Source organism: Prenolepis imparis, unplaced genomic scaffold (genome assembly GCF_030444845.1).
Source record: "Prenolepis imparis isolate NDT839.2.m4 unplaced genomic scaffold, iyPreImpa1.0 SCAF_5, whole genome shotgun sequence".
NCBI classification, from domain to species: Eukaryota; Metazoa; Arthropoda; class Insecta; order Hymenoptera; family Formicidae; genus Prenolepis; species Prenolepis imparis.
This window is the reverse complement of record NW_028141163.1, coordinates 16,041,233-16,067,517: the sequence shown is the minus strand read 5'-3', so window position 1 is coordinate 16,067,517 and position 26,285 is coordinate 16,041,233. Positions and strand designations below refer to the sequence as shown.

Genomic DNA, 26,285 nt, shown 5'->3' with positions numbered 1-26,285 from the left:
CATGTATAAAGCGTATGGCAGAAGACAATTTAACAAAATAATTATTATGTTCTTCTAGAAAGGATATTTTGAATATAAAATATTACAATTAATAACTTACAATTTCTTGAATTAATGCATAATTTAAAATATGTTCTAAAAAAGGAAAAAAATTAGAACATAGAAGTTTTATGCAATTAATATCATACGATCCGCAGTTAAGTAAATGTGAAGCTGTAAATGTCTAGCAACTACTATCTTAAATCATGTGCTGCATGAACTATATCGCTGTTGCGTGTTTCGTTTTTTTATAGTAGTCCAAATAATTTACGTACTATTATCTGACCATTGATGATCTAGACATAAATATCTACAGCATATAAATTACCAATGTAGAGTAAAATATGTATTGAGACTTGATCACCTAATCTTATCATCCAATGTTTGTGACCCCGTATGCTACGTTCGATCACGACGGCAGGTCGTGTGATAATGTATAAACGTATAAATGCGTATAAATGTATAAACGTTATTAACATTATCCAATATAATATATAGCACACTGTTACAACAGCGCTTTTGTGTATGTGTGCGCGTATGTGTGATTTGATAATGTAAATGATAATGTAACGATCTTTGTACCAAGAGTAAATTGGAAGAAACGCCGATCTCTTCTCCCTCAGTAAGAAAGAAGATTCAATGAAGGAAGCACGCCGAATAGTTTTTTTGTCCGAATATATATGTTATATATGTAATTTCTTAAAAAAAAACAAACAAACAATAAAGTGAAATTGCGACGAAATTTATTTAAGAATGTCGTGATACTGTCTGACGAGTGAAGTTTTCGATATTACATTATCGTCCTGATAAAGACCAATTGCATCTTTAGTGAAGTGGTGTTACATATATTTAGAACAATCAATTATTGGGTAAAATGACGTGGCTAGATTGCCTTTAATATTTTTTATAATTGCATTATTTTATTTAAATTATTTCACTATTTTGAGTGTATTTTCTACATGATTATACTATTTCACTATTACATTCTCCTAGGCTTTCAATTTCTATCAACAATTTTTATTCACGATACGATAAACACTTTAAATATATTATGAAAAAAATTGTTTTTTGTTTATAAAAAGTTTTAATTAATATGAAATATTAATTTGTTGTTGAAAAGAATATAAGAGCAACAAATTTTTAAAAAAACTTTATCAAATAATTATAATTGCAATAATCTAAAACTTGGTGAGTGAAATTGTTCCTATTTCAATTAATATTGTATTAATATACATTATGTTATATCAAGTAAAATATTAAAAATAATGTGTGTAAAATTGATAAAATATCTTCATAATATTATGTGTTTCAATCGCAAGAAAAGTATAAAAAAATATTATTAAATAATTGTAAAATATTTATATTATAAAATAATCGTTTTTTTTAGAAATAGCCGAATGTTGTTCTGTCGTCTACATACTTGAAGGTCAATTTAAAAGGATCAGTTATATATCTTTCATGGATTCGCATTTATTGCTCGGTGTTGTTAATCGATTCGCGACCTGTACATCTTTCAATGCATACTTAAGAGGAACGAGATTTGAGGACGATCCTCATAAAAACAGACGTTATTGCAAGTGGAAAGATCGCAGATAATACAGAATAAAGATGTCTTGGTCGCTCGATTTCTTCGCTGGTTGCTTGGGTGGTAAAGTGTATTTTATACAAATTGAATTATTACAAATTACATTGCATAATTTGTCTAAAATTCTGATTATGCCATGTTTACATAATTATCTTGACATATTTTTTTTTATCAACTGCAAAGTTAATTATACTTTCCAAAATTTCAAAATGCATGCGCAATTGAATTTATGAAAGTCAATCTATGAAAGTCAATTTATGAAAGTCATTTTATCTCGATTATCGTTTGCCATTTAGAATATTCTAGATTCAATGACATAGTATTAAATGACAATGATAAAGAAAAGTTATTTTATCTCATGCCTTGGTTTATCGCGCAAGTTGAAAACAACATATTTCAAAATAACAATTTCTCGTTTTATCAAAGATTAAATAAAAAATTTAGCTAATACTCATATCAATCTCTTTTTATTTTATATATTGTTTTATGGATAAAATTATATTCCTTTTCTAAAAAAGATATGTAAAGTCGATATACTCGCATATATCGAAGTTTATTGTTGTCGCTTTACTTTTTCGCGCTGCTCATTGACTGTCAAGATTCACGATTCACGTTGTGCGTTATATTCGTAGCATCGAGAGGCTATCATCGTGAGGGTGAGCAGTTTGACAATTTGTTCAAAATAAAATAAAATAAAATAAAATAATATAATATTAGTTTTAAATAATATGTTAATATTTTAAACTCGATTAATATTTTTGACAGTTATCAGCTGATTTCTGTCAAAAAATATTAGTTACAGATAAAGTATTGTAACATATTATTTACAACATATTACTATTTTAATATTTTTAACATATTATTATTTTAAAATTTAATTAGCAAATTAACGCTTTATATTTTTTTATAGAAATCAGCTGATTAAAGCGTTAATTTGCTAATTAAATTTTAAAATAATAATATGTTAAAAATATTAAAATAGTAATATGTTGTAAATAATATGTTATAATATGTCTTATCCGCGATTAATATTTTTTGACAGAAATCAGCTGATAACTATCAAAAATATTAATCGAGTTTAAAATATTATAACATATTATTTAAAACGTATTATTTTATTTTGAATAAACTGTTAAACTACTAACCCTCGCGATGACAGCCTCTCGATGCTATATAACGCACAATACGAATCGAAATAGTTTATCAGCATCGCGGAAAAAATGCAACAATACTTGCGAGAATCGATTTACAATTAATATGTCTTTCATAGAAAGAGATGTTATAATATTTTTAATTCAATTAATATTTTTGACAATTATCAGCCGATTTTTGTCAAAAAATATTAATCGCGGATAAGATATTATAACATATTATTTAAATCATATTATTAATTTAATATTTTCAACATATTACATACACTCCCATTACCGCTATAAAAAAATGTTATAAAATAAACAATTTCTGACTCACCGATACGTACAATAGCGGAGTTGTACTCAGCACACATTGATCTGAAAACAAAATATTCAAATTATATATATACATATTATATATATTATATATATTATATATATTATATATATTATACATATTATATATATTATATATATACATATGTCGAATATCTCATAAACAATGTAGTTTAGAAAAAATGTTTTTATATTGCATACCTCACAGTTGCTCCGCTATCGCCCGATGCCTCCCCGAGCCTCCTCCTCCTCTCTTGGTCGATCATAGCACTCATGACATTCGCGAAAACATTAATAATTACGATTGTCCGACACTTTACACGGCACTCCCGACACGCGAAACTTTACACGACACTCCCGACACGACGCGTGAATCACACTGTGTATCGCAATGCTACCTGTAACAAATAAAATACATACATATATTAGAATAATCTTATTATTTCGCATTATAACATACACAATATAAATATAAATATGTAAGCTAGAATATTTAATTAGCAAATTTTCGCTTTATTAATATTTTTTGACAGAAATCAGCTGATTAAAAGCGTTAATTTCCTAATTAATTTTTAAAATAATAATATGTTATAATACTTTAAACTTGAATAATATTTTTGACAGTTATCAGCTGATTTCTGTCAAACAATATTAATCGAGAATAAGATATTATAACATATTATTTACAACATATTACTATTTTAATTTTTTAACATATTATTTTAAAATTTAATTAGCAAATTAACGCTTTAATCAACTAATTTCTGTGAAAAAATATTAATCGAGTTTAAATAAACTTTGTATTATTTTTTAAGATATTTTTTTAACATAAAATCAAAGAATAGCACGCTCGTAGCGCGCGCTTGTGTTGTTCTAGTTGTTACTAAATTATAATTTAATTTCTTAAATAATGCCTTGTGCAGATTTTACATATGTAATATATGGAAAAGATGATACGCCATAGACGTATATAAAAGCATTTACACAAGAAGGATTTCCGTCTTACAATTAATATAATAAAAACTATTTTATAAATTTTAGGATGTGCCGGTATTATAGTGGGATATCCTTTAGACACGGTCAAAGTTCATATGCAGACGCAGGACTGTCGCAATCCGAAATATCGGGGCACTTGGGATTGTCTACGCACCATATTCGCAAAAGAATCGGTATTTAAGAAGAAAAATTGATTATAGAGCCGAGTTAAAGAAATGAGAGAATTTCAAATTTTAATCCCCGTGTCTCTTATTCACAGACAAAATATATTAATATCGCCATTCACGTATATATCTTTATACAGATAAGCGGCCTTTACAGAGGCATGTCCTCGCCGATCGCAGGGGTGGCTGTGGTGAACGCCATCGTCTTCGGCGTTTATGGACATACTCAGAGGCATTTGTCCGAACCTGATCGATTGTCAGCGCATTTCTTGGCCGGTGCGTCCGCCGGACTTGCACAAACTCCCGTCTCGAGTCCAATAGAGTTGGCGAAAACGCGTCTGCAATTGCAATCCTCGTCTCAAGGTGATTCCCGCGGACCGATGCAGTGCCTGAGGAACATCTACAAGCGGGAGGGTTATCGCGGCGTCTTCAAGGGTCTGAGTATTACGTTCCTCAGGGAAGGGCCAAGTTACGGCGTGTACTTTGTGACCTACGAGATGCTGACCAAGACATCCTCGAAACAGCCGATCTCGACGCCTCACATGTTGCTAGCCGGAGGACTCGCTGGCACCGCTTCCTGGGTGATCTCTTATCCAGTTGATGTCATCAAGTCGCGCATACAAGCGGAAAGTAGCGATCGTTATTCGGGGGCTTTGGATTGTTTCAAGAAATCCGTACGCGCCGAAGGCTACAGCTGCTTATATCGGGGCTTAAATTCCACGATTCTTCGAGCATTCCCGACCAACGCAGCGACTTTTGCCGTGGTCACGTGGACATTCAGATTATTCGGCGAGCAATCGAATAAGGTACCGCAGACAGAGGAGATCGTGTCGAAGGCGTCGACGCAGACGAAAAACCGTACGACGAAAGGATACGAATCCTTTGTCAGCAAGTGGAACGTATTTTTCGATGGCATTTCGAGGAACAACAACTTCGTCACATCGTATTCAATTGGATCCATCTTGCCAATTAGCGGTCTAATGCCGGATAGCAACGCCTGTTTGATTCACAACTGCAGACAATCAGATTGCAAACATGACGCATTGAAGCACAGGCACATATTCGAGGAGAGAAAAAGAAAATCGCGAAATGACGAAGGAGTCGAGGAGGATGAATACGTCGACGAGAAGAGAGCGGAATGTGACAATGTCAAGACAATCACGTGTACCTGTAATTTGCGACGACCAAGTGACTTCAATAATATGTTGATGCAACGAAATGACTCGTGTAAAAAAGAAATTTGTGTACGTAATTTCTTCTTTGACAATTAATTTAATTAATGACGAATGTGTATGTATACCTATAAGAGAAATTTCATAATTCACACAATTTACGAGAATTTGTGAAATAAATTAATAACTTGATTAATAACAAAAAACTTGTATCAAGCTCACTATGAAGCAGGGACAGAAGGATCTCTTTTGTCGAGCAACAGTCTCTGATTGAACGGCGGACATGTAAGACCACATGTCACAGCCAGACGCGACATTTATTCGCTTTTAAAATCACACAAAATAATTCGTATCTCCTTCTTACAATCCCCTCACCGCGCTTTCATTTTCCCTTCACGGCCTTCTGCATTTCTCCAGTTCGCGAATCGGTCTTCACTCCTTCCGTTTCACGTGTCAAAATTTTGACACATTCTAAATTCCGGCACATATGAACTCGACACACGGCAACACATTCCAGCCATTGTTAATCACTCTTCAGCGACTGATCGGGAGCGGAACTTTATCGCAATCACGACCTCATCTTAGATCGAAAAATTATCAAGTCGCAAATTGTAAAAGTCAATCTATACCAAAATCGATACGAACTGCTAACCTCCCGCGCAATCACTAAATTCTCAGGAAATAATTATTCTTAATGAGTAAGTGTGTAACATAAATTATTAAATATAAGTTATATATAATTTTAAAAATCTAACAACTTAATATAGACAAATAGCGAAACAGTTTAATCGTATGTATAATGATAATAGTCTATTAGTATATACTTAACCAATACACTTCAAAAGTGCTTTATTAGCAACTTATTAATTATATTTTAGTACATTATTTTATTTGTATTAAGAAATTTTTAATCCATATTATATCTCTTTAGCCTTTAATCTAGATTATTAATAATAAAGTAATTTAATGTTATAAATTTTAATGTTATAATTATAAAATTTCTTTATAATTTATATTATATACATTATATATATATATATATATATATATATATATATATATATATATTGCAATATCGTAGCCCATTACTTTGCTTAGAATTAACACTCACTATTTATTTTCTTTTTCGTAGATCTATTGAAGAAAAACTGTTTAATTTGATAAAAATATTTTAATCCATGTTGTAATCCATCCTGTTGATATTCGCGGGACTATCAAACGTCTCAATTATTCTGATTTTGATATGGATGTAGAACCAAGTACGAGCAACAGAAAAGATGAAAAATGTAATGCAAATAATCAACGTTTGATAGCCGAAAGTGGCGGCCGTTGCATGAGTACGCAAGCGATGCAGTCGCTCTATGATTTTCGACAAAATAATTTGCTTTGCGATGCAGTATTGAGATTAGAGGACGGTGGTGTTTTCCCGATTCATCGAGCTATACTTTCAGCATGCAGTACTTATTTCAGGTTTAATTTTACCCGACATATTCTCTTCGGTTTTCACATTATGTATTTATGTACATATGTACATATATATGTATAGTAATAATTTTAAAAAGAAGTAATTTTGCTTGTGTGTACGCAAATATATTAATTTTATTCTTTTTATTCCTTTTATTCTTTTTATTCTTTTTTTATTCTTTTTATTCTTTTTATTCTTTTTATTAAATATATTAATTTTATTCTTATTAATTTTAATTAATTTTAATTTATTAATTTTATTCTTTTATATGAAACTTTTATATAAACTTTTATATGAAATATAAATTTATTACTATATGCAAAATTAAAACGAATCTCCCTTATAATAATAGTCCATAGAATTTAATTCTATCATCTTATTTTTTTATCTTAAATTTTATTATAAATTTCCATCAAATTTATTATAATAATTATTATCTCATTAAAATAATATATATTATTATGTTAGCTAAAATAAAAGTATCGGATTAATATTTATAATTCTTATTGCCTAATTAATTTTACAGGACATTATTCACAACTACATTGCATTCTCGTGAAAAAACCGATGTCCTTCTACCAGGTGTGGCAAGCCCGATGATGAATCTCTTGCTGGAATATGCCTATTTACGATCTATTGATGTGAATCGTGAAAATGTATGCGAATTGTTGACCACAGCGGATTACTTAAGCATTCTGGGTGTACTCGATCTATGCTGTGACTATCTAAGGGATAATTTGGCGCCGGAAAATTGCATCGGAGTGATGAGATTCGCTCGTCAGCATTTTTGTAAAAAGTTGGAAAGTGATGCTTATCGTTTTATTGTAGGACACTTTGTCGAGGTGCGATCAGCATAATAATTTACTTATATGTATATTTTATTCTCTCCAATTTCATTCTTTTCGATATACATCAGGTATCTCAGAGAAGCGAAGAAATTTTACATTTACCTATCGAGGAATTGAGGCCGTTAGTCGGCGCCGATGAACTAAACGTGAAAAGCGAGCAGACAGTTTGGGAGCTGATATTAAGATGGATACATCACGATGTAGAGTCTAGAAAAGATTACATAGTGGATCTAATGAAGAATATTAGACTCGGTCTCTTAGATACGCAATTTTTTCTGGAGAATGTCAAGGATCATCCTTACGTCGTGGGCAATGATGCATGTAGACCCATCATTATCGAAACTCTGAAGTTTCTGTACGATTTGGAGATGATCACCCAGAAAGACGGAGAAGTGCCGACACCGGAAATCGCGCGACCTAGAGTTCCACATGAGATTTTATTCGCCATAGGTGGATGGAGCGGCGGTTCGCCGACAAATTATATCGAGACTTATGATACGAGAGCAGACAGATGGATTCCGGTAGTATCAATGACATTTTAATGTACCTACAATTTCTTTAACGCGAAAAATTAGCGCCTTGTTATGCAAAGTAGACTGTAAAAATCGAGAAAATGCAAAGTGAACATTATTATACAAATTATTTTTTTTTTTTTTTGTATTAATTCATTTGTTCTATACATGAAAAATTAGGCGAAATAGCACTTATAATTTTCTCTAAGCCACGCTTCACACAAATTGAAATAAACATCATTTTAAAAAGAATTTTAGCAATTATTTATGTGCGATCTCGAGTTTTCCAGATCGAGGAAACAGATCCAACCAGTCCACGAGCTTATCATGGACTCGGGGTGATTGGATTCAATATTTATGTTATCGGAGGATTCGATGGAGTCGATTATTTCAACAGTTGTCGTTGCTTCAACGCGGTGACCAAGGTGTGGCGAGAGGTTGCTCCCATGAACGCTAGAAGGTCGAATATATTTCAGAGGGGCTAGTCACTAGTCGTGCGAAAGATTTAGATGACATTAATCTTATTGTCCACGTCCACTTATTTGCAATAAAGATAATTAAGAAATGAATAGAGAGTACTATATTTATATATACACTCTGTAAATCATGTTTAAATGCACATTTTCTAATTAACCGTAAAAATTAGCTGTACTATATAATAACACTGATGTTAAATGTAGAAAAATATAAAAAATATGTGTATGTATGTATAAATATTGTATAAATATAAACCTAAGTTCAGTGACTAGCTCCTCTAATATCGCTAGCAACGAAAGCTCGCATCAGGATCCCTCCATTTGTCGCAGATGTTACGTTAGCGTGGCAGTTTTGAACGATCTGATCTACGCGATGGGAGGATACGATGGATATCATCGGCAAAAAACGGCGGAGCGTTATGACTACAAGACAAATCAATGGTCCCTCATTGCACCTATGAACGTACAGAGATCTGATGCCAGCGCAACTACTTTGAACGGTACCTATTTGATCCCCTTAGCACATTAATACATTTATTTTATTCTAAAGATATTATCTAAAGATATTGGCTGCAGCATAATCTATTAAAAATGCAGGTATACTTGAAATAGATAAGCATTTTGTAAAATAATTTTGTAATGTGACATATAATGTAATGTAGTGCGATAAAGTAATTGAATTATGCATTAAGAAGAAAAATATGTATTATACAAGAAAGCTATTTAATGAAAAAAAAGAATGTATTATGTAAATCTCTGTTAATCCTATTTTTTAATGTAACATTATTGTATAACTTTTTGCATGCTTTACAGACAAGATATATATTACGGGTGGTTTCGATGGGCACGACTGTCTGAATACAGCCGAGGTATATGATCCAAACACCAACCAGTGGACAATGATAATTGCAATGAGGTCACGCAGGAGCGGCGTGTCGTGCATATCTTATCACGGCTATGTTTATGTTATCGGTATGAAGACATATACTTATTATGTGAGAAATTCTGTTTCAGCACAAAACCATATGCCTAAGTATTTAAGTATACAAGAAAGAACTCAATTTCAAACTATTTCATGCTTACAGCTGCTTTAATATACCTTGCATATATTTAGTTGAATTCTATCAATCACGCACAAATATCAGAATTTAATCACTATTAAATTTTTAAAAAATTTGTTTCTCTCGTTTCTTTTTATTTTATTGCAAGATTACGTAAATGTTGCAAACAAATTAATAATCTCTACTTGTAAAGGAGGCTTTAATGGAATATCGAGAATGTGCAGCGGAGAAAAATATAAGCCTTCTACGAACACGTGGAGCCATATTCCGGACATGTATAATCCACGTAGTAACTTCGCCATTGAAGTCATTGACGATATGATTTTTGCAATCGGTGGATTTAATGGTGTCACTACGACGTATCAAGTGGAATGTTACGATGAGAAAACGAACGAATGGTAATTAGTTTTTCGTTAATGTAGAATTAATTTTTCGTCAATCTATTTTACTCTCTATAAGAAAGCAATACTATATAAAGACAATATAAACATCTGATAGAAATAGTTGCGAATTTAACTAACATGATAAATGTTTGTTTAGAAACCTTTCGAAACAATTTTCTAGCTATCTCTCTTATATAATTCAAAATATTAAAAATTTATGAGATTCTTTAACATGTACACGCAAATTTACAAAGAAAAGAGGCATCTAGTAATATCTGACTTCCTTCAGTTGCTTTTTTGTGTAAAAATTATAATATGCATTTTTACAATTGTACGCGAATGCAGGTACGAGGCAACGGACATGAATATATGCAGATCGGCATTATCGGCTTGCGTAATTATGGGTCTTCCAAATGTATACGATTATATACACAAGCACCGAGAGCGACTGATGGAGGAGAAGCGCCAAAAGCTACTGGCTCACGAAATACGCCGGAGTCAACATCAACAACAGCAGGAGCAGGATCAAATGAGACAAACTTTGCAGATTAATCAAGCCATACCAACGCCACCACCTCTACCACGAGCAAGCGAAAATGATAATAATAATCGCTGGCGTTAAAGCCAATAATTATTATCATTTAAATTGGAGAAGCAACATCTGTCTCATTTAATTCATCCGCAATGCAAATTTCGGATTATCGCCAGTCGCGCAACACAAAATGATGTATCAGAAAGATAAATTAGAGAATCAATATCATCTGATCAATATAAATTGATCGAATTCATCAATGATAATAGCACAGAGACAGCTGTTTATATATATTTGTCAATTATATTATTCTTGTCTACTTCGTGAAAAGAATATTTTCAGACTACCATTTACTCATTTTTATTAAGTTAAATCTTTTTTGATACTGCAGATATTTTCTATTGAATCTTTTTGCGATACAATTTTATACATGCTATATAATCATCTTGAATAACTGAAACAGTTTAGAGGACAAACAGAAGACAACATTTTTATCGCAAATATTAACAATATTCCATTGTTACACATAAAAGATATATTGAAATGAAAGATTGAGATAAAACAGCTGCAACGTATATATCGAAAAGACCGAAAACATTGAAAGAAAGTAAAAAATACAGATACATAGAGAAATATAGCAATATAATCTCGTGAGATATGAAATAATTCTGTGATAGGAAACATGACAAAAATCGCCCATCCATAAAGCACTCGCGAATTTTTTAAGTCCGATAGTTCATGTACCAGCAATACTCTTTTTACGTGTGTAACAAAAAATAAAATTGCAGTAACTCGCGTACAAAATTGTTCTTCATTTATAATACTTATAATCTATTACATAAGTCTATTACACAACTTATGTGATTGTTTTATAAATTTAAATATCATGGATAGATTAATCCATAAGAGACGTACAAAAATGTTCTTATTCCACAAAATTATGTATGTAGGTGCTTACTATTTATATACATATGTTTTTCCTTTATTACTTATATCACTTAACGCTATACAAAAGAATGTTATAATTATATAATAAAATTAAAAAAAATTATACTTTGAAATATCAAACAATGCGAATAATATTCAATTAATCTTTTAGATATGTGGATATATTTAAATAATAATTTCCAGTGTTAAATATATAAATAAAAACAATTTTTTACTATAAAAATTCACATATTAAATTAAAAATTAAAATTAAAAAATAATAGTACGTAAATTAAATGTTACACAATTTAATTAAATTGTTAGAATATATATAATAAAAAATTTTATATATTAAAACTTCTTTTAAAGTTAATGATTTCTTAAATCTGACTTAAAATATTAGATGCTATATATTTTTGTCATAAAAATGTCAACTTTATATATTTTTCAAAACTAGAACAACACTATACATGCGCACTATTATTTAATTTTATATTTAAAAAAATGATATTTAAAAAAAATAATATAAAGTTTGTTTGAATTCAATTAATATTTTTTGACAGAAATCATAATGTGTAGACAATGTACTGTTAAAATATATGAAAGAATAATTTTTGGCGCGTCTTAAAATATTGAAAATTAAAACTTTTAAGTCGCGAATCTCATACGGCGCACAATTATATTACGTATATTCTATCAAAAAGTTTGTAGGCTGGTATTCTGATGGTACCATCATAATGTGTAGACAATGCACTGTTAAAATATATGAAAGAATAATTTTTGGCGCGTCTTAAAATATTGAAAAAAAAAACTTTTAACCCGCGAATCTCATACGGCGCACAATTATATTACGTATATTGTATCAAAAAGTTTGTAGGCTGGTATGCTGATGGTACCATCATAATGTGTAGACAATGTACTGTTAAAATATATGAAAGAATAATTTTTGGCGCGTCTTAAAATATTGAAAAAAAAAACTTTTAACCCGCGAATCTCATACGGCGCACAATTATATTACGTATATTGTATCAAAAAGTTTGTAGGCTGGTATTCTGATGGTACCATCATAATGTGTAGACAATGTACTGTTAAAATATATGAAAGAATAATTTTTGGCGCGTCTTAAAATATTGAAAATTAAAACTTTAAGCCGCGAATTTCATACGGCGCACAATTATATTACGTATATTGTATCAAAAAGTTTGTAGGTTGTAATTCTGATGGTACCATCATAATGTGTAGACAATGTACTGTTAAAATATATGAAAGAATAATTTTTGGCGCGTCTTAAAATATTGAAAATCAAAACTTTTAAGCCGCGAATCTCATACGGCGCACAATTATATTACGTATATTGTATCAAAAAGTTTGTAGGCTGGTATGCTGATGATACCATCATAATGTGTAGACAATGAACTGTTAAAATATATCAAAGTATAATTTTTGGCGCGTTTTAAACTATTCAAAATTAAAATTTTTAAGACGCGAACCCCATACGGCGCACAGTTATATTATGTATATTATATCAAAAAGTTTGTACGCTGGTATGCTGATGGTACCATCAAAATCTGCGCACAATGTACTGTTGAAATATATAAACGAATAATTTTTGGCTCGATTTAAAATATTAAAAATCGAAATTTTATCGCCGCGAATCCCATACGACGCAGATTAATATTACGTATATTAAATCAAAAAGTTTGTATGCTCGTTTGCTTTTGGTACCATAATAATCTGCGCACAATGTACTGTTGAAATATATAAACGAATAATTTTTGGCGCGTTTTAAACTATTCAAAATTAAAATTTTTAAACCGCGGATTCCATACGGCGCACAATTATTTTACGTATATTATATCAAAAAGTTTGTAGGCTGTTATGCTGATTGTACCATCATAATGAACAGACAATCCACTGTTAAAAAATATGAAAGATTAATTTATAACGCGTTTTAAAATAATAAAAATTAAAATTTTTATACCACGGACCCAATACGGCGCGGATTCATTTTTCGTATATTAGATCAAAAAGTTTGTACGCTGGTATGCTTATGGTACCAAAATAATCTGCAAACAATACAATATTGAAATATATATACAATTAATTTTTGGCTCGTTTTTAAATTTTGAAAATTAAAATTTTTAAGCCGCGAATCGTATACGACGCACAATTATTTTACGTATATTAGATCAAAACATTTGTACGCTGTTATGCTGATTGTACCATCATAATGGGCAGACAATGTACTTTTCAAATATATATGCGATTAAATTTTGGCTCGTTTTAAAATATTGAAAATTAAAATTTTTGAACCACGGATTCCATACGGCGCAAATTCATTTTACGTATATTAGATTAAAAAGTTTGTAGGCTGGTATGCTGATGGTACCATCATAATGTGCAGACAATGCACTGTTAAAAAATATGATAGATTAATTTTTGGCGCGTTTTGAAATATTGAAAATTAAAATTTTTAAGCCGCGGGTCCCATACGGCGCGGATTCATTTTACGTATATTTGCTCAAAAATTTGTACGCTGGTATGCTTATGGTATCAAAATAATCTGCAAACAATATACTGTTGAGATATATAAAAGATTAATTTTTGGCTTTGTTTAAAATATTTAAAATCGATACTTTATAGCCGCAAACCCATTAAAACTCAGATTCATATTATGTGTATTACATGAAAAAATTTGTAGGCTCGAATCTATTTGGTACAGTAATAATCTGCGTATAATGTACTATTAAAAATACAATCAATTAATTTTTGGCTCTTCTTAAAATATTAAAAATCGATACTTTATTAACGCGAACCCTATATAACGAAAAATTATACTATGCGTGTATTAAACGAAAAAATTTGTATGCTCGAATCTGTTTGGTATAATAAAAATCTGCATAAAATGTATTATTAAAAAAACATTCGATTAATTTTTGGTTTTTTTTAGAATATTCAAAATCGATACTTTATACCGCGGACCCTATACGGCGCAAACTAATATATTCTAATATTATAAAAATATTAATTATTGTCACTAATGATTTAAACTCTTTAAAAAATGAGTTAACGTGTTTAAAAATATAGAGGGAAAATGTTGATAAAATATTTTTCCGTTCGAGAATAAAAAATATTTAAAAAATACGTGACTTAACGTATCGACACTCCACCCTAAAATTATGAAGAAATTAGTTATCGCCGCTAGTGCTTTAAACTTTTTAAATTATGAAAAAAATGAAGCTAACATGGTACAAACTGTCATTATCATAACCGCGATCTCGATACATATCGATTCTAAACGCACACTTCTCGCGTCTACATGACTTTTTTCATAAGGATTGAATAATCAAATTCAATATTTGCTTTTACTTCAGCAGTTGAATAAATATTAAATATTTGTTGAATCATATGTTGTGTATTATAATTTGTAATTCACACGACAATGTAAATCGTCAAATAAAAGATATGAATTAAACTTATTATGTCAGGAATTGCAAATATAATTGTGCTATCTGTGGTATGGAGCCGATGTATCTCAAAAAGGTTGGTGTCTTTTGAGACGACCTGTAGGCAAGGAAAATCGGAGTAACATAGGAGGGAAAGTGACAGTAAATTCTTCCATTCACCAACACGCCATCTGAAAGAGATGACACGTTTCAAGTCGGTTCGATTCAGTCTTGCGCGTGACCCTGAAGACGCGTATTCATAATGCTCTCGAAAGAGTAACTCGTGCTCCGAAAAATACAAATTATGAGTCATGAAAAATACGCGGCGCATTGAAAACGATGACGCATACTCATTAATATGACTTGCACGCTGTGTTTTAAATGGAAGATTACACGCAAAGGGAATATTGTTAGTGACCTTTATCGAGCCGGTTCTCTCGTTTTTGAGTTGGCCAACGTGTATATCGTAAAACGTGTGTATTTGTAAGTGGGGACGTGTACACGCTAAGAGTGATCGTGCGTGTGAGGAATCTCTCCGGCCGAACAGTGCTCCGAAACGCGCCTCTCGACATCACGATGGTGAGCTGAGGTGACACACGGGCAATGGCAAAAATCGCGAGAGGATCCGACTCGGTACCCATGGTTTTCGTGTGCGAGCATTGCACCAACCAGACATTCAAGCAAATTCAAGACTTCGTTAGGTGGGTCCATCTGTCTAACGTCTGTCAGTCACGACGCTCCGTTTTGTTGAAAAGACGATATATTTCATGATTTCTTTTTATAATCCATCGACAATTTAAAGTCACGCTTCAAAATTATACAGGCTTGTATTTTCGATGTAATAAATGTCTGATTATACTCTAGAAAACGGATACTCGTGAATTATTTTAATAGTACTTGAAAAAAAAATGTGTCTACTATCTTAATTATAATTAATAGTATATATGACGATACACTATTTTGCAACTCTTGTTCTAGGCACCTGAGAGATCAACATTGTTCCAGAGAAGGTGGATCCTTTGTATGTCTCTATGGCTACAATGAGGTGTGCACTAGTCTTCCTGTGGAAGGTGTCTCTGATAAGGATTATATAGCACACGCCACTAAACACGCAGTTATGCAACAGCAACGAAAAAGCAACGGCCAGTTATCCGAAATCGGATCATCATGGACTGTCTATTCGGCTGCGCAAAATCTACCTGCTGTCCTAAACGATCCGTTCAAAGGGAAGCAGAGTAATTTTTTAACTCGTACCTGGGGAGATGGATTTGTGGAGAAAGTGGACATTCCAAAGAGTCCTTACCTTCCTGAGATCACAATGCAACATTTCGAGACATATTTAAAAAAGATTGCAAGGGTAACCAATACTTACATTAAAAATAAAATTTCTTTATTAAATATTATGTTTGATATTTCCAATATGTTTTTATTCTGTGTGCGAAACAATGAAAAATCCATATTTTATATTTTATATTCTTTCAGAGATATCGAAAACATTCGCGTATGAATTCGAGCGCAAATAGGCCGGCTACTCCGAATGAATTACTCCAAAATTTTCCGAACCTTAGGAAGAAATCATTGGGTAAGAATCTTTAATATTTAATATATTGTACATAGAAGATGAACTCAAGAAAAATATTAGTAACAGGAATACATTTTGAAATAAATATAAGAATAAACCTCTACATATCTTTTTTGCAAAAAATTAGTAAAATCAAAATCTTATTTCTCACGCAGTGCGTTTATCTTTTTTAGAATAAATATTTCAATCATCAAATAATATTCTATTTTTATTAAAAAGAGTGTTATGTCTTTCTGTTAAAAATTAAAATCTGTTTAAACTTAATTTTTAAAAAAATCAGTTTTCTTATGCAATTATACAAATATAATTCGTCAAAATCTTTTAAGCTTTAATATTAAATTAAATTTTGTTTTGTATCTCACATGATTTATATAATGATCAAACTTATATCGATTATATAGATTTTTCTCTATTATTTTACTAAATATAGAATAAATATGATATAGTATGATAATAAAATATATATTATAAATACAGTATAATATATTTTTTAAGATTAAAAGAATTACGATATATTTTTCTTTTACTTCAGATCGGCTGCAATTTGATTTAGCTAGTATTCCAAAGATCTTTTTAGTACCGAATTTAGATCTTTCACAAAGAGACAATTTTGACGCTGTGTTTCCGTTTGCAAAAGACGGTCTTTTAACCGAGGAATACAATATTGTTTTGCATGTGAAGCAAATGCAAGAAAAGGTATGGTTATATGAACGAAAGAAGATCATACTTTGCTACTAACATTACATTCGATTTAAATATTTTGTCAGATTATAAAACAAATAATTATTTTATAAAAACATATATGCACGAAAATTAATTTCCAAGGTTTCAATAATTCGCCAATTTGAATTTTATAAAATATTCTGTACAGCTTAGTCACTATCTAGACATTGTGGAAGTCCGAATAGCGGAGCAAGTCGCGTCAAAATCTCAAGCCTTTTTCCATGCAATGACATCTCATGACGCGCTTATGGAACAACTCACTCAAACTATTACGGTTCTAAAAGCCCTCAGGAAAAATATTCATCAAGTCGATAAGCATCTAGTCAACAATTCTCTAGAAATTTTAAGGTGAATATATAAATCATTTATTTCGAAGAAATAAGAGTATTATTTTAAAGAAATATCAAAAACAAGAGTATATATATATTTTAAAGAAATATCAAAAATTAAATAAAACGAAATATAAAATGGCATACGTATTTATTTTATATATTGTTGCATCCACGCTAAATTGAGAATGCATTTCTCAACTTATTTACATTTCTTATTATTCGACTATATTGTTAAGAGTTTATAATTAAGTTTTTATTTTAGATAAGTTTTTTATTAATCTGCAAATCAAATAATCATTCACAGGCGTAACAGTTTAACTTGTTCGGGATATTTGGTGCGGATGCAGCAATAATATATTTAATTCATTGTATCAATAATGTAAAAATTTTGCACAATATTTGTTTTTTTTTATTTAGCCTAGAACGTGCTAGGTCTAACAGATTATTAGTACAAGAGAAATTGAAACTTATGGCAACCGTGCATCAAAGCCAACCCATGATACAATTACTGTTATCTACCCCAGATTACGTTGCGGCATTAGACCTTATTTCCACGACGCAAGAAATTCTCTTGCAGGAATTGAACGGAATACATAGCTTTAGGTAAATATCCAGAAACTCCGAAGAGATTATTTTTTTAATTACTTATATTAGTTATCTGTGTGTAATCTTCCTTAAGAAATAATTCTTGAAGGAATTATCAAAACGTTACATACGTGGTATATTTATTTTATTTAGACATTTAAGTTCTCAATTAACTGAAATGGAGAAACTCGTGGACAAGATGCTGTCGACTGAGTTTCAAAGGTACGCGACAGCTGACCTCAATAGACCATTGGGTGGCGAGAATACCGTCCTAGACAGTGTAAGTACTTGCACAACTTTTTGCATCGCATTCTATCCCTAGTTCGTAGCAAACAAACCTTCATACATCTCTTCCCAGTGAGATCATTTGTACGTCCTCAACGAACAGGATAAACTGGTTTCCATCATTTCTGGTCTACTACGTCAAAAACATTTTCAATTTGTGGATACGTACAAAGAGGAAGCTGTGACCACTGTAAGAGCCTTAACGAAGCAACGGGTGATAGAAGCTCTGGCAGCGAGCGACTGTTGTAGCGATCAGCAAGCGGCAGCTCTCGAAGTCGGGGGTCTCTCTTTGACGGAAAGATTAACTTTGCTCCACAGTACTATACGATCTTTCACATTACTTCTATTACGAGTTAAGGTATATACGATCTGGAAAGACTCATATACTTCACCTTTATGATTTTTAAATTAATTTCAAAATCATGAGATTTTTTATTTTACTTACTTATGCAGTAGAATATTTAATTTTGAAAGTTAAATAATTATCAAGTTGAAGAGCTAATATATTATATACTAGCTCTTTAATAATTAAATTATTAAATTATTAATAATTTAATTATTTAATTTTAATAATTAAATATTCTTATTAGGCAGTTCATGATGTCATGAGAGACACAGCGGACTTGTCAGCTGGATATTTATGCGATGGCTCATTTGACGAATCAATACCTGATCGATTACTGACTCAAGAAGAGCATACGCGAGTAATTAACAAGCTTACTGACATGATTACCTCTGTATGTGATTATTGCCACGAGCGAATGGGCAATCTACTTTCGGCGGGGACAAACGAGAAGGATAAACTTCACAACGACAAGATTATTGCTGACATCTCGCAGAATAAATTAGAGGAAAATAAAGAATGTCAAACGTGGAACGATAAGAGCTCTTGGTTGAGCGAAAAAGCAACGACCGCTCAGGTTTGTCAGTTGGCTAATATGGTCGAAGAATTTACACACACTTGCGAGGATCTTTGCGGCAAACAGTGTACTGCGTTACGATCGGCATTTAAGGTAATTACATCATTTACGTGTTATATATATATTATTTGTACAAAATTGATTTTTAACTCAGGTAAATTAATTATTATTTTTCGTCAACACATGATCTGTGGTCTCTTTTTACAGGCACAAGCGAGTAAATTTGTACAACGCTTTCATAATGAACGCAAAACTAAATTAACACTGCTATTGGAATCGGAAAGGTGGAAACAAGCTGACGTACCATTAGAATTTCAATCGCTAGTGACATATGTATACGAGAACAAATGCTTCCCGCTTAAAATATTTACGCACGAAGATAGCACGAGAAATGAGAGTGTAGAAAATTTTATCATGGTCGGTGATGAGAAATTCGCGGTTGTTGGTACTGCTCTGATGCTTATACAGATGATACACGAGTATTGCAGGTAAAGACAGTGTCTGTTCATAAATTTTGCATAATATAACATACGATCTTTTCTTAGGACCGGTAGTGAATTGGTCGCGTTATCTGGAACAATAGGAAGACAACTAGCCGAATTATTAAGACATTATAATTCTCGATGTTGTCAACTAGTTCTGGGTGCGGGCGCAATGCAAGTCGCAGGCTTAAAAACCATCACAAGTACGATACTCGTATTAGCGGCGCGAAGTCTCAAGCTTATATTGTGGTTTATGCCCTTTGTCAAGACACATTTCCAAGGTAAATGTCCATGTCATAATATAAAGTATCAAATATGCTTATATTAAATCAAAAGTAGCATCAAATAGATATGCGAATATCTATTCTCAATACATATTTTAATACACAGTACTCACAGAACAAAATCCTAGTCGAGGATTCATTGGCACATCCGGTATAAGTGGAGGGGTGGCTTTATTAGATAGCGTTGAAAGGGACATCCGCGCGCATGTACGTGAAATTGAAGGAAAAATTCTCACTATCGTAGACAATTTGCTGGGCGGACAAATATCCAAATGGACAGCAAAACCTCCGGTGCCATCCAAATCTTTCAAAAATATTTCTAGGTAAATTTCACAATAAAATATATATATTCAATATTATGTGATTTTTAATATATCCTTCTTTTAAAAAATATATATTTCTTTTACACAGTTATCTAATGAAGCTTCACGAAGCCGTCTCTGGAATTTTGCCTATTGTCGAAGTACAATCTCTTTACCGCACGGTAAATTCGTCATTCAAAGAGAAACTTAGGGAGCAACTGGTTAAAATGAATATAGTGAATAATGGTGGGCCGCAGCATGGCGTGGTCACGTCGGAACTCACATTTTATCTCGAAGCTTTGAGAAAATTACAAGTTCTACCGAGCGAAGAGTTAAACGACGATTGGATGAGTGACATATGGACTAGATAACATGCAGAGCGCGTGATATACTGCATTATAGAAGCAATGAAATATTACAGAAAAAGGTGACTAATCTCTGTGACACACGTTCGTCTTCCTTGTATCACTCTCGTTATATATGAAATATGAAACATATGATATCAACGTTCACCGATTGCCCGATAGATTTTATAAAAGAAATATTACTTGCATTGGATTTATGATTCATAACACCATGAGAACTTTAAATAATTAATACTAAATATTACGATACGTATGTGCTGACAAATCGCGATACAGTTTCATTAGTTTGATATAAGGAGAACAACACAATGTTTCTATATATATAGAACATTTAATATTAAAAAGGTGAATTTTTCACACAAATGATAATCATAACTTATTTCCTATTAACCCTGACAATATTATTTCTTTTTTTCATTAACAACTTACATTACAAACACTCATCGTTTTCATATTTAAAATTATAATTTTGTGATTACATTGGATATATAATGGTATCACTTTTCTCTTAAATATTTTTACCGACCATAGTGTTCAAGAAATTGCTATAAAAAAAAAATATATATATATATATACATATATATGTATATAAATATATATAAATATATACATATACTATCGTAGATATATATTCATAAAAATTTTATTTTCTAAAACAAATATATACGTGGTTGTAGACGAGAAGATTGCAAAGAGGAACAGTATTTTCTTTATTGCAAAATTTATTTTCTTGCAATTTAAAATTATCCATTACAGGTATTACGATGTTGTAATAAAATCAAGTATAGTAACTTGTAAATTTTATGTACGATATATTAAATTTAGTATTATATATTTATTATGCGCACAGCTCTTATATTTTCAAAAATTAGATGTTTTTGAAAAGATATTCCTTCATAACAAGAGTTTCAACAATAATTAGATTGAACCGAATTGTATAGCATACAATGTATATAGAAATAAAATTTAAAATAAAAAACATTATTTAAATTAAAATTTAAAAAATTAAAAACAAAATAAACACGACTGATTTAATTGTTAATGTATATTTATTATTAAATCGACCGTGCATTAATTACAACACGCTGTGAAAATAAAATTAAGGATGTATGGTGCACGCCTAAAAAAGATTATAAAAAAGATGCGTGCTCTTTTAAGTTCTTCAAAAAAACGCTTATATTTACTTTACGATAATATTCTTTATAATTTGTAATATCACGACTCTTACATAACGAATAATTCATTACAATACTTATATATGAAAGACGATGAGTTTGTAAGTATAAACAAATTTCGTCTTAAAAAACATACTTTTGCATATATATATTGATTTAAAAAATATTGAATCTTATTGCGTCTTGATATTGTAATGTGCATTCCATTCCTGACTTTATCTAGTCTGAAAATTGTACATAATGTACGTAAAGAAGGTACATTTAAAAGTAATCGATTTAATTTATAAACAGATTTATAAATTTAGAGGACTATGCGTTATGATCCAGCAGAGATGAATATTGTAAAACTCTAAAAATCTTTATGGAAGAATCGAAATTAAATGAAAGTAGTCAGAGTTGATTATCATAAAAGATATTTCCTCATAGATATTTCTTTACCAAGACTGATGACCTCGTATTAGATCATTACGCATACGAATAAAGCGTTACGTAGAAAAGCGATTAAATGTAAATTATTATACCTTGTACTCTCTTGCATAATGTATTATAAAGATCAACACATAAAGGATTAATGGCACTGCAGTTGAAAGATAGAATAATATAATACATTATTTATTTAAATGTAAATGAAACCTAATGCCTAATGTACTAAACTCTGTAAATCAAGACTGGACATTAAGAAATGCCGAATAATATTATAAATTAATTATTAATAAATAATAAAATGATAAATATATAAATTAATTATTTATCATTTTAAAACAGCTACATCGAAGACTGTGCTCTATTGCACATTATATATACATTGTATACCGATCATTTTCCTCTGCAATATAATATAAATACAAATTTACATCATGCAAGATACAAATGGTATGAATAATCGCTCATCTGTCTCTATAGTAACAAAAAGTAAAACATAACCTGAAAGAACAGACTTGTGCGAATACATTTATAGTATTATTCTTCATTGTTTTAAAAACAATGTCTACAGAAAATCGGTGACTAATTTATTCTATATATATTTAACTCGTTAGCTCTTTGTATATATAAAAGAAACATGTATTATTATATATATATATAATATACTATTAAATTAAATAATTATATTAAACTATTAATGTGTGCCGAAAGTATCTTTATAAAAATTTAAAGTTTTTTATCATTTAGATTTAGCGTATGAGTAATTTTGCAATAATTTACAAATATATGTGATTTAAAAAGGAAATCCATACATAAACCTTTAGTAAAGATATATAAAATAATTTACGATACTTCTACCTATTATCTACTAGTTATCATATATTATTTACTTGTACCTGTCTACTTGTTATCATATATTTTTGGCATAGCAGAATTATTTACAATAAAGTTGACTTTATAGTGAAGAATCTATGCGGGAAACCGCATTTCGACTCGCTATAGAAGAAGAAAACAGACGCAAGACTGATCCAAATGAAACTCACGAACGATCCATTATTGTCCTTGGCAGCAAGGGAATTGTAAGTGATAAAATTAGGGGAATGCATACTGCATTATGTTGCGACGTACTTTGCATTTTCAGTTACATTTCTAGGGTAAAACAACAATGGTATATCGATTTCTGGAAAAAGACGAAAGGCCAAAACCAACTATAGCAATGGATTATTCGTTTGGTCGCAAAACTGTGAAAAGTTTAGTAAGTAATGCTACATGGCAATAAAACATTTATTTTTCTGTAAAAATATATTTGTAAACAATATGTTCCGTTCTTCTTGTGTATCTTGAAAAATTATAAATATATATGTATATTTTTTCCCTCTATTTTTCTTTCTCTCTTCTCTGATTATAAACTTTATAAAATAAATTTATTTACATAACAATTATTTAGCCACTATTGTAATATATTTCTAATTAAAATATAAAAATAATATTTATCTATTAATTTCATTAAAACTCTTGTTAATCCATTATTGAAGTATTAAATGTATAAATAGTATAGCACTGTGTGTATGTATGCGCGTGTATGCAGGTGAAAAATATAGTGCACGTGTGGGAAGTGGGTCACTTGGCTTCTTCTTTGGTATCCGTCGCAATGACCGGATCTACATTAACTCATTCCCCTCATCATACTGTGTTATTGATGATGCTGGATTTATCGCGACCAGAGGAATTATGGATTTCTTTGGAGGAAACCCTTTCTACACTACGAAACGGTTTAAAAATGAGTTATGATTCCGATACAATTCAAAAATTACGGGAAAAAAGAATCGCAGATAGAAAAAAAGAGTTGGAACGCGGAGTTGATTCATTCCCGATGCAGATGTGTATTTTAGGTGGACGATATGATGAATTCAAGGTATTTTATACTATATAATATATATATGTTTTATTTTAGTTCTAGATTCAATATCTGTTCTAGTTTTAGATTTCTATTCTAAAAATCGCAAATTTTTTTATCAGAGATGATAGACAAAATTGAGAAATGCTACTAATTTCCAAGATTGCTACATCACAATTGCTATACAATTTAATAATATTTATGTGTTTTGATTAATTACAAGAGAGTTCACATATATAAATTATGAAAACTAATTTTTCATTAAATTCTAAATTCCTTCGATAAAATTAACGTACATCTCATATAGAATATTTTTGATATTTAAACGTTTCAAAATATCTGGATTTTATTCTGTGTTGATCATCGCAATAGGAATTCGACTCGGATAAGAAAGAATTTATTGGCAAGATACTGAGAGCGATAGCTCATCATCTGGGTGCAAGTCTTTATTATTATTCGTCTAAAGATAAATATCTCGTACGACGACTCAAAGATCTATTATCTCACTACGGATTCGGTTCTTCACCTATGTAAGTCTTTGATATTTATAAATGATATGCTTTCTGTAGCAAATTTTAATGTTTATTGTTCGTTTAAATTTATCTATGTGTAAATCTCAAAACATTAACAACATATCGAATAAATCGCAAGGGAGGAAAAGTGCACAGATTACGAAAAGCCATTAATGATGCCGGCGGGCGCGGATTCTTTCGGACGAATCGATTTGCAGTTCCCTCAAACGAGACCATCGGCAATTTTAGACACTATCAAACAGATCTACATATCCCGCATACCGCAAGTATCACGGAACGACGAAAGTACTTTGGAGGATCCTAGCAATGACCCTAATTTTAACGAGCCCATTATCGATAGACTACGAATGCAGCGAGAAGAAGTATATATCTTATCAATCATGTTTGTTCAATAATTAGATTAATATATTAGCTTATTTAAGAGAAGTAATTAAAAGATTAGCATTAATTTTAAGCATTATATGCGTAAACTAAATAAATATTTTTCTCTCAGGAGATCAGTGTACAATTGAGTGACATGATGGAAGGTCGTATGCCAAAAATTCCCGTGCCAGATCCAATTTAAAGGCTACACCTATTTTCGTTATTTACTCTCTGCGTTATTTAAAGCGATAAGCGGAAGCGGCTGAGATAATTTAAATATATCTGTCCAGTGTAATATATAATATATACAAAATTAATAAAAAAATGAAAAAAAAGAAATTGTTTTACACACAATTATGTATGTTATATAACAAGACGTTTTTTTCGAAAACAATGATACAAGTTTTAATTAATTTATTGTTGTAAATTCTTTGCGAGAGAAAAGAAACTTTTAAATAAAAATGTCTAGCAAGCTTAAAATCTGTATCTACGGCAACTTTATAAACATTTTCTCTTCTAATCCTTTCTCTATCTCTCTTTCTCTCTCTCTGTTGCACTAAAACTGCATCATTTTCTCGTACAATCAAAACGTAAAGATAAAAAAATCAAATAACCGTGGCTAAATTTACTTCTCGAGAGTAGAATAAATTGATAAGAGAAGATTTGTAACATCTTTCCTTAAAAAGAGATATAATTTGTATAATTTCTAATTGCTTTCTCTCTTTCTTTCTCTTTTTTATAATATATATTAGTATAATTTTTACTTATATTTATGATAGAAAAGATAAGATGGTAACATTTAATTACTAATTATTTGGTAATATTCTATATTTTAAGAGAAAACTGTTTAAAAGAAGTTTCTATAAGCATGAAAAAAATAGAATCATTTCTTTAAATGTTGAATTGTATAAAACTTTTATTGTCGACTAAATATAATTATAATTTCTTTCACATCTTTA

General features: G+C 30.6%; 4 protein-coding genes and 1 long non-coding RNA gene across 10 annotated transcripts in view; 4 read left to right on the top strand and 1 right to left on the bottom strand.

Moving 5' to 3' along the window:
• Positions 1–653: 653 nt before the first annotated feature.
• On the top strand, positions 654–6,344 carry LOC145936253 (mitochondrial basic amino acids transporter). 2 transcript variants are annotated; one of them, XM_083038278.1, is made up of 5 exons: positions 654–908; positions 1,033–1,227; positions 1,427–1,687; positions 4,135–4,262; positions 4,394–6,344. In XM_083038278.1, the coding sequence occupies exons 3-5, from the start codon at positions 1,648–1,650 to the stop codon at positions 5,522–5,524; spliced, it is 1,299 nt and encodes a 432-aa protein (XP_082894404.1). In that variant the 5' UTR covers positions 654–908; positions 1,033–1,227; positions 1,427–1,647; the 3' UTR covers positions 5,525–6,344. The 2 variants fall into 2 exon arrangements, with proteins under 2 accessions (XP_082894404.1, XP_082894403.1); XM_083038277.1 differs by lacking the exon at positions 1,033–1,227.
• LOC145936257 (uncharacterized) overlaps positions 2,610–26,285 on the bottom strand; it is a 41,320-nt gene continuing 17,644 nt past the window's right edge. Inside the window, exons 4-5 of the long non-coding RNA XR_014425361.1 lie at positions 3,295–3,491; positions 2,610–3,135 (exon numbers count right to left, since the gene is read on the bottom strand). This is a non-coding gene — a long non-coding RNA (uncharacterized LOC145936257). The remainder of the gene's footprint in view (positions 3,136–3,294; positions 3,492–26,285) is intronic.
• On the top strand, positions 6,006–11,711 carry Klhl10 (kelch-like protein 10). 2 transcript variants are annotated; one of them, XM_083038272.1, is made up of 9 exons: positions 6,006–6,123; positions 6,558–6,895; positions 7,417–7,732; positions 7,807–8,259; positions 8,541–8,710; positions 9,057–9,226; positions 9,540–9,698; positions 9,981–10,185; positions 10,516–11,574. In XM_083038272.1, the coding sequence occupies exons 2-9, from the start codon at positions 6,669–6,671 to the stop codon at positions 10,790–10,792; spliced, it is 1,977 nt and encodes a 658-aa protein (XP_082894398.1). In that variant the 5' UTR covers positions 6,006–6,123; positions 6,558–6,668; the 3' UTR covers positions 10,793–11,574. The 2 variants fall into 2 exon arrangements, with proteins under 2 accessions (XP_082894398.1, XP_082894399.1); XM_083038273.1 differs by lacking the exon at positions 6,006–6,123 and having other exon boundaries at positions 6,745–6,882; positions 10,516–11,711.
• On the top strand, positions 15,307–21,298 carry Scat (VPS54 subunit of GARP complex scat). 3 transcript variants are annotated; one of them, XM_083037926.1, is made up of 13 exons: positions 15,307–15,776; positions 16,054–16,432; positions 16,558–16,657; positions 17,190–17,353; positions 17,529–17,728; positions 18,130–18,315; positions 18,451–18,577; positions 18,686–18,934; positions 19,173–19,595; positions 19,710–19,990; positions 20,048–20,265; positions 20,375–20,591; positions 20,680–21,298. In XM_083037926.1, the coding sequence occupies exons 1-13, from the start codon at positions 15,679–15,681 to the stop codon at positions 20,939–20,941; spliced, it is 2,904 nt and encodes a 967-aa protein (XP_082894052.1). In that variant the 5' UTR covers positions 15,307–15,678; the 3' UTR covers positions 20,942–21,298. The 3 variants fall into 3 exon arrangements, with proteins under 3 accessions (XP_082894052.1, XP_082894053.1, XP_082894051.1); XM_083037927.1 differs by having other exon boundaries at positions 18,686–18,940; positions 20,384–20,591; XM_083037925.1 differs by having other exon boundaries at positions 18,686–18,940.
• On the top strand, positions 20,897–25,743 carry LOC145936052 (cytoplasmic dynein 2 light intermediate chain 1). 2 transcript variants are annotated; one of them, XM_083037928.1, is made up of 7 exons: positions 20,897–20,997; positions 23,495–23,612; positions 23,687–23,788; positions 24,122–24,448; positions 24,803–24,960; positions 25,082–25,325; positions 25,457–25,743. In XM_083037928.1, the coding sequence occupies exons 1-7, from the start codon at positions 20,978–20,980 to the stop codon at positions 25,526–25,528; spliced, it is 1,041 nt and encodes a 346-aa protein (XP_082894054.1). In that variant the 5' UTR covers positions 20,897–20,977; the 3' UTR covers positions 25,529–25,743. The 2 variants fall into 2 exon arrangements, with proteins under 2 accessions (XP_082894054.1, XP_082894055.1); XM_083037929.1 differs by lacking the exon at positions 20,897–20,997 and adding an exon at positions 21,420–23,111 and having other exon boundaries at positions 25,457–25,741.

What these genes read in the sequence shown, in the direction of transcription:
- LOC145936253 (XM_083038277.1), top strand. Translation starts at nt 1,648, where the DNA reads ATGTCTTGGTCGCTCGATTTCTTCGCTGGTTGCTTGGGTG. An exon ending in CTTCGCTGGTTGCTTGGGTG is followed by an intron (nt 1,688 to 4,134) that starts GTAAAGTGTATT and finishes TATAAATTTTAG; the next exon opens with GATGTGCCGGTATTATAGTG. An exon ending in CCATATTCGCAAAAGAATCG is followed by an intron (nt 4,263 to 4,393) that starts GTATTTAAGAAG and finishes ATCTTTATACAG; the next exon opens with ATAAGCGGCCTTTACAGAGG.
- LOC145936052 (XM_083037928.1), top strand. Translation starts at nt 20,978, where the DNA reads ATGAAATATTACAGAAAAAG. An exon ending in GACGATATGATGAATTCAAG is followed by an intron (nt 24,449 to 24,802) that starts GTATTTTATACT and finishes TCATCGCAATAG; the next exon opens with GAATTCGACTCGGATAAGAA. An exon ending in TACGAATGCAGCGAGAAGAA is followed by an intron (nt 25,326 to 25,456) that starts GTATATATCTTA and finishes TTTTTCTCTCAG; the next exon opens with GAGATCAGTGTACAATTGAG.
- Scat (XM_083037925.1), top strand. Translation starts at nt 15,679, where the DNA reads ATGGCAAAAATCGCGAGAGGATCCGACTCGGTACCCATGGTTTTCGTG. An exon ending in ATTTAAAAAAGATTGCAAGG is followed by an intron (nt 16,433 to 16,557) that starts GTAACCAATACT and finishes ATATTCTTTCAG; the next exon opens with AGATATCGAAAACATTCGCG. An exon ending in AATTCTCTAGAAATTTTAAG is followed by an intron (nt 17,729 to 18,129) that starts GTGAATATATAA and finishes TTTTTTATTTAG; the next exon opens with CCTAGAACGTGCTAGGTCTA.
- Klhl10 (XM_083038272.1), top strand. Translation starts at nt 6,669, where the DNA reads ATGGATGTAGAACCAAGTACGAGCAACAGAAAAGATGAAAAATGTAAT. An exon ending in CGGCTATGTTTATGTTATCG is followed by an intron (nt 9,699 to 9,980) that starts GTATGAAGACAT and finishes CTACTTGTAAAG; the next exon opens with GAGGCTTTAATGGAATATCG. An exon ending in GATGAGAAAACGAACGAATG is followed by an intron (nt 10,186 to 10,515) that starts GTAATTAGTTTT and finishes ACGCGAATGCAG; the next exon opens with GTACGAGGCAACGGACATGA.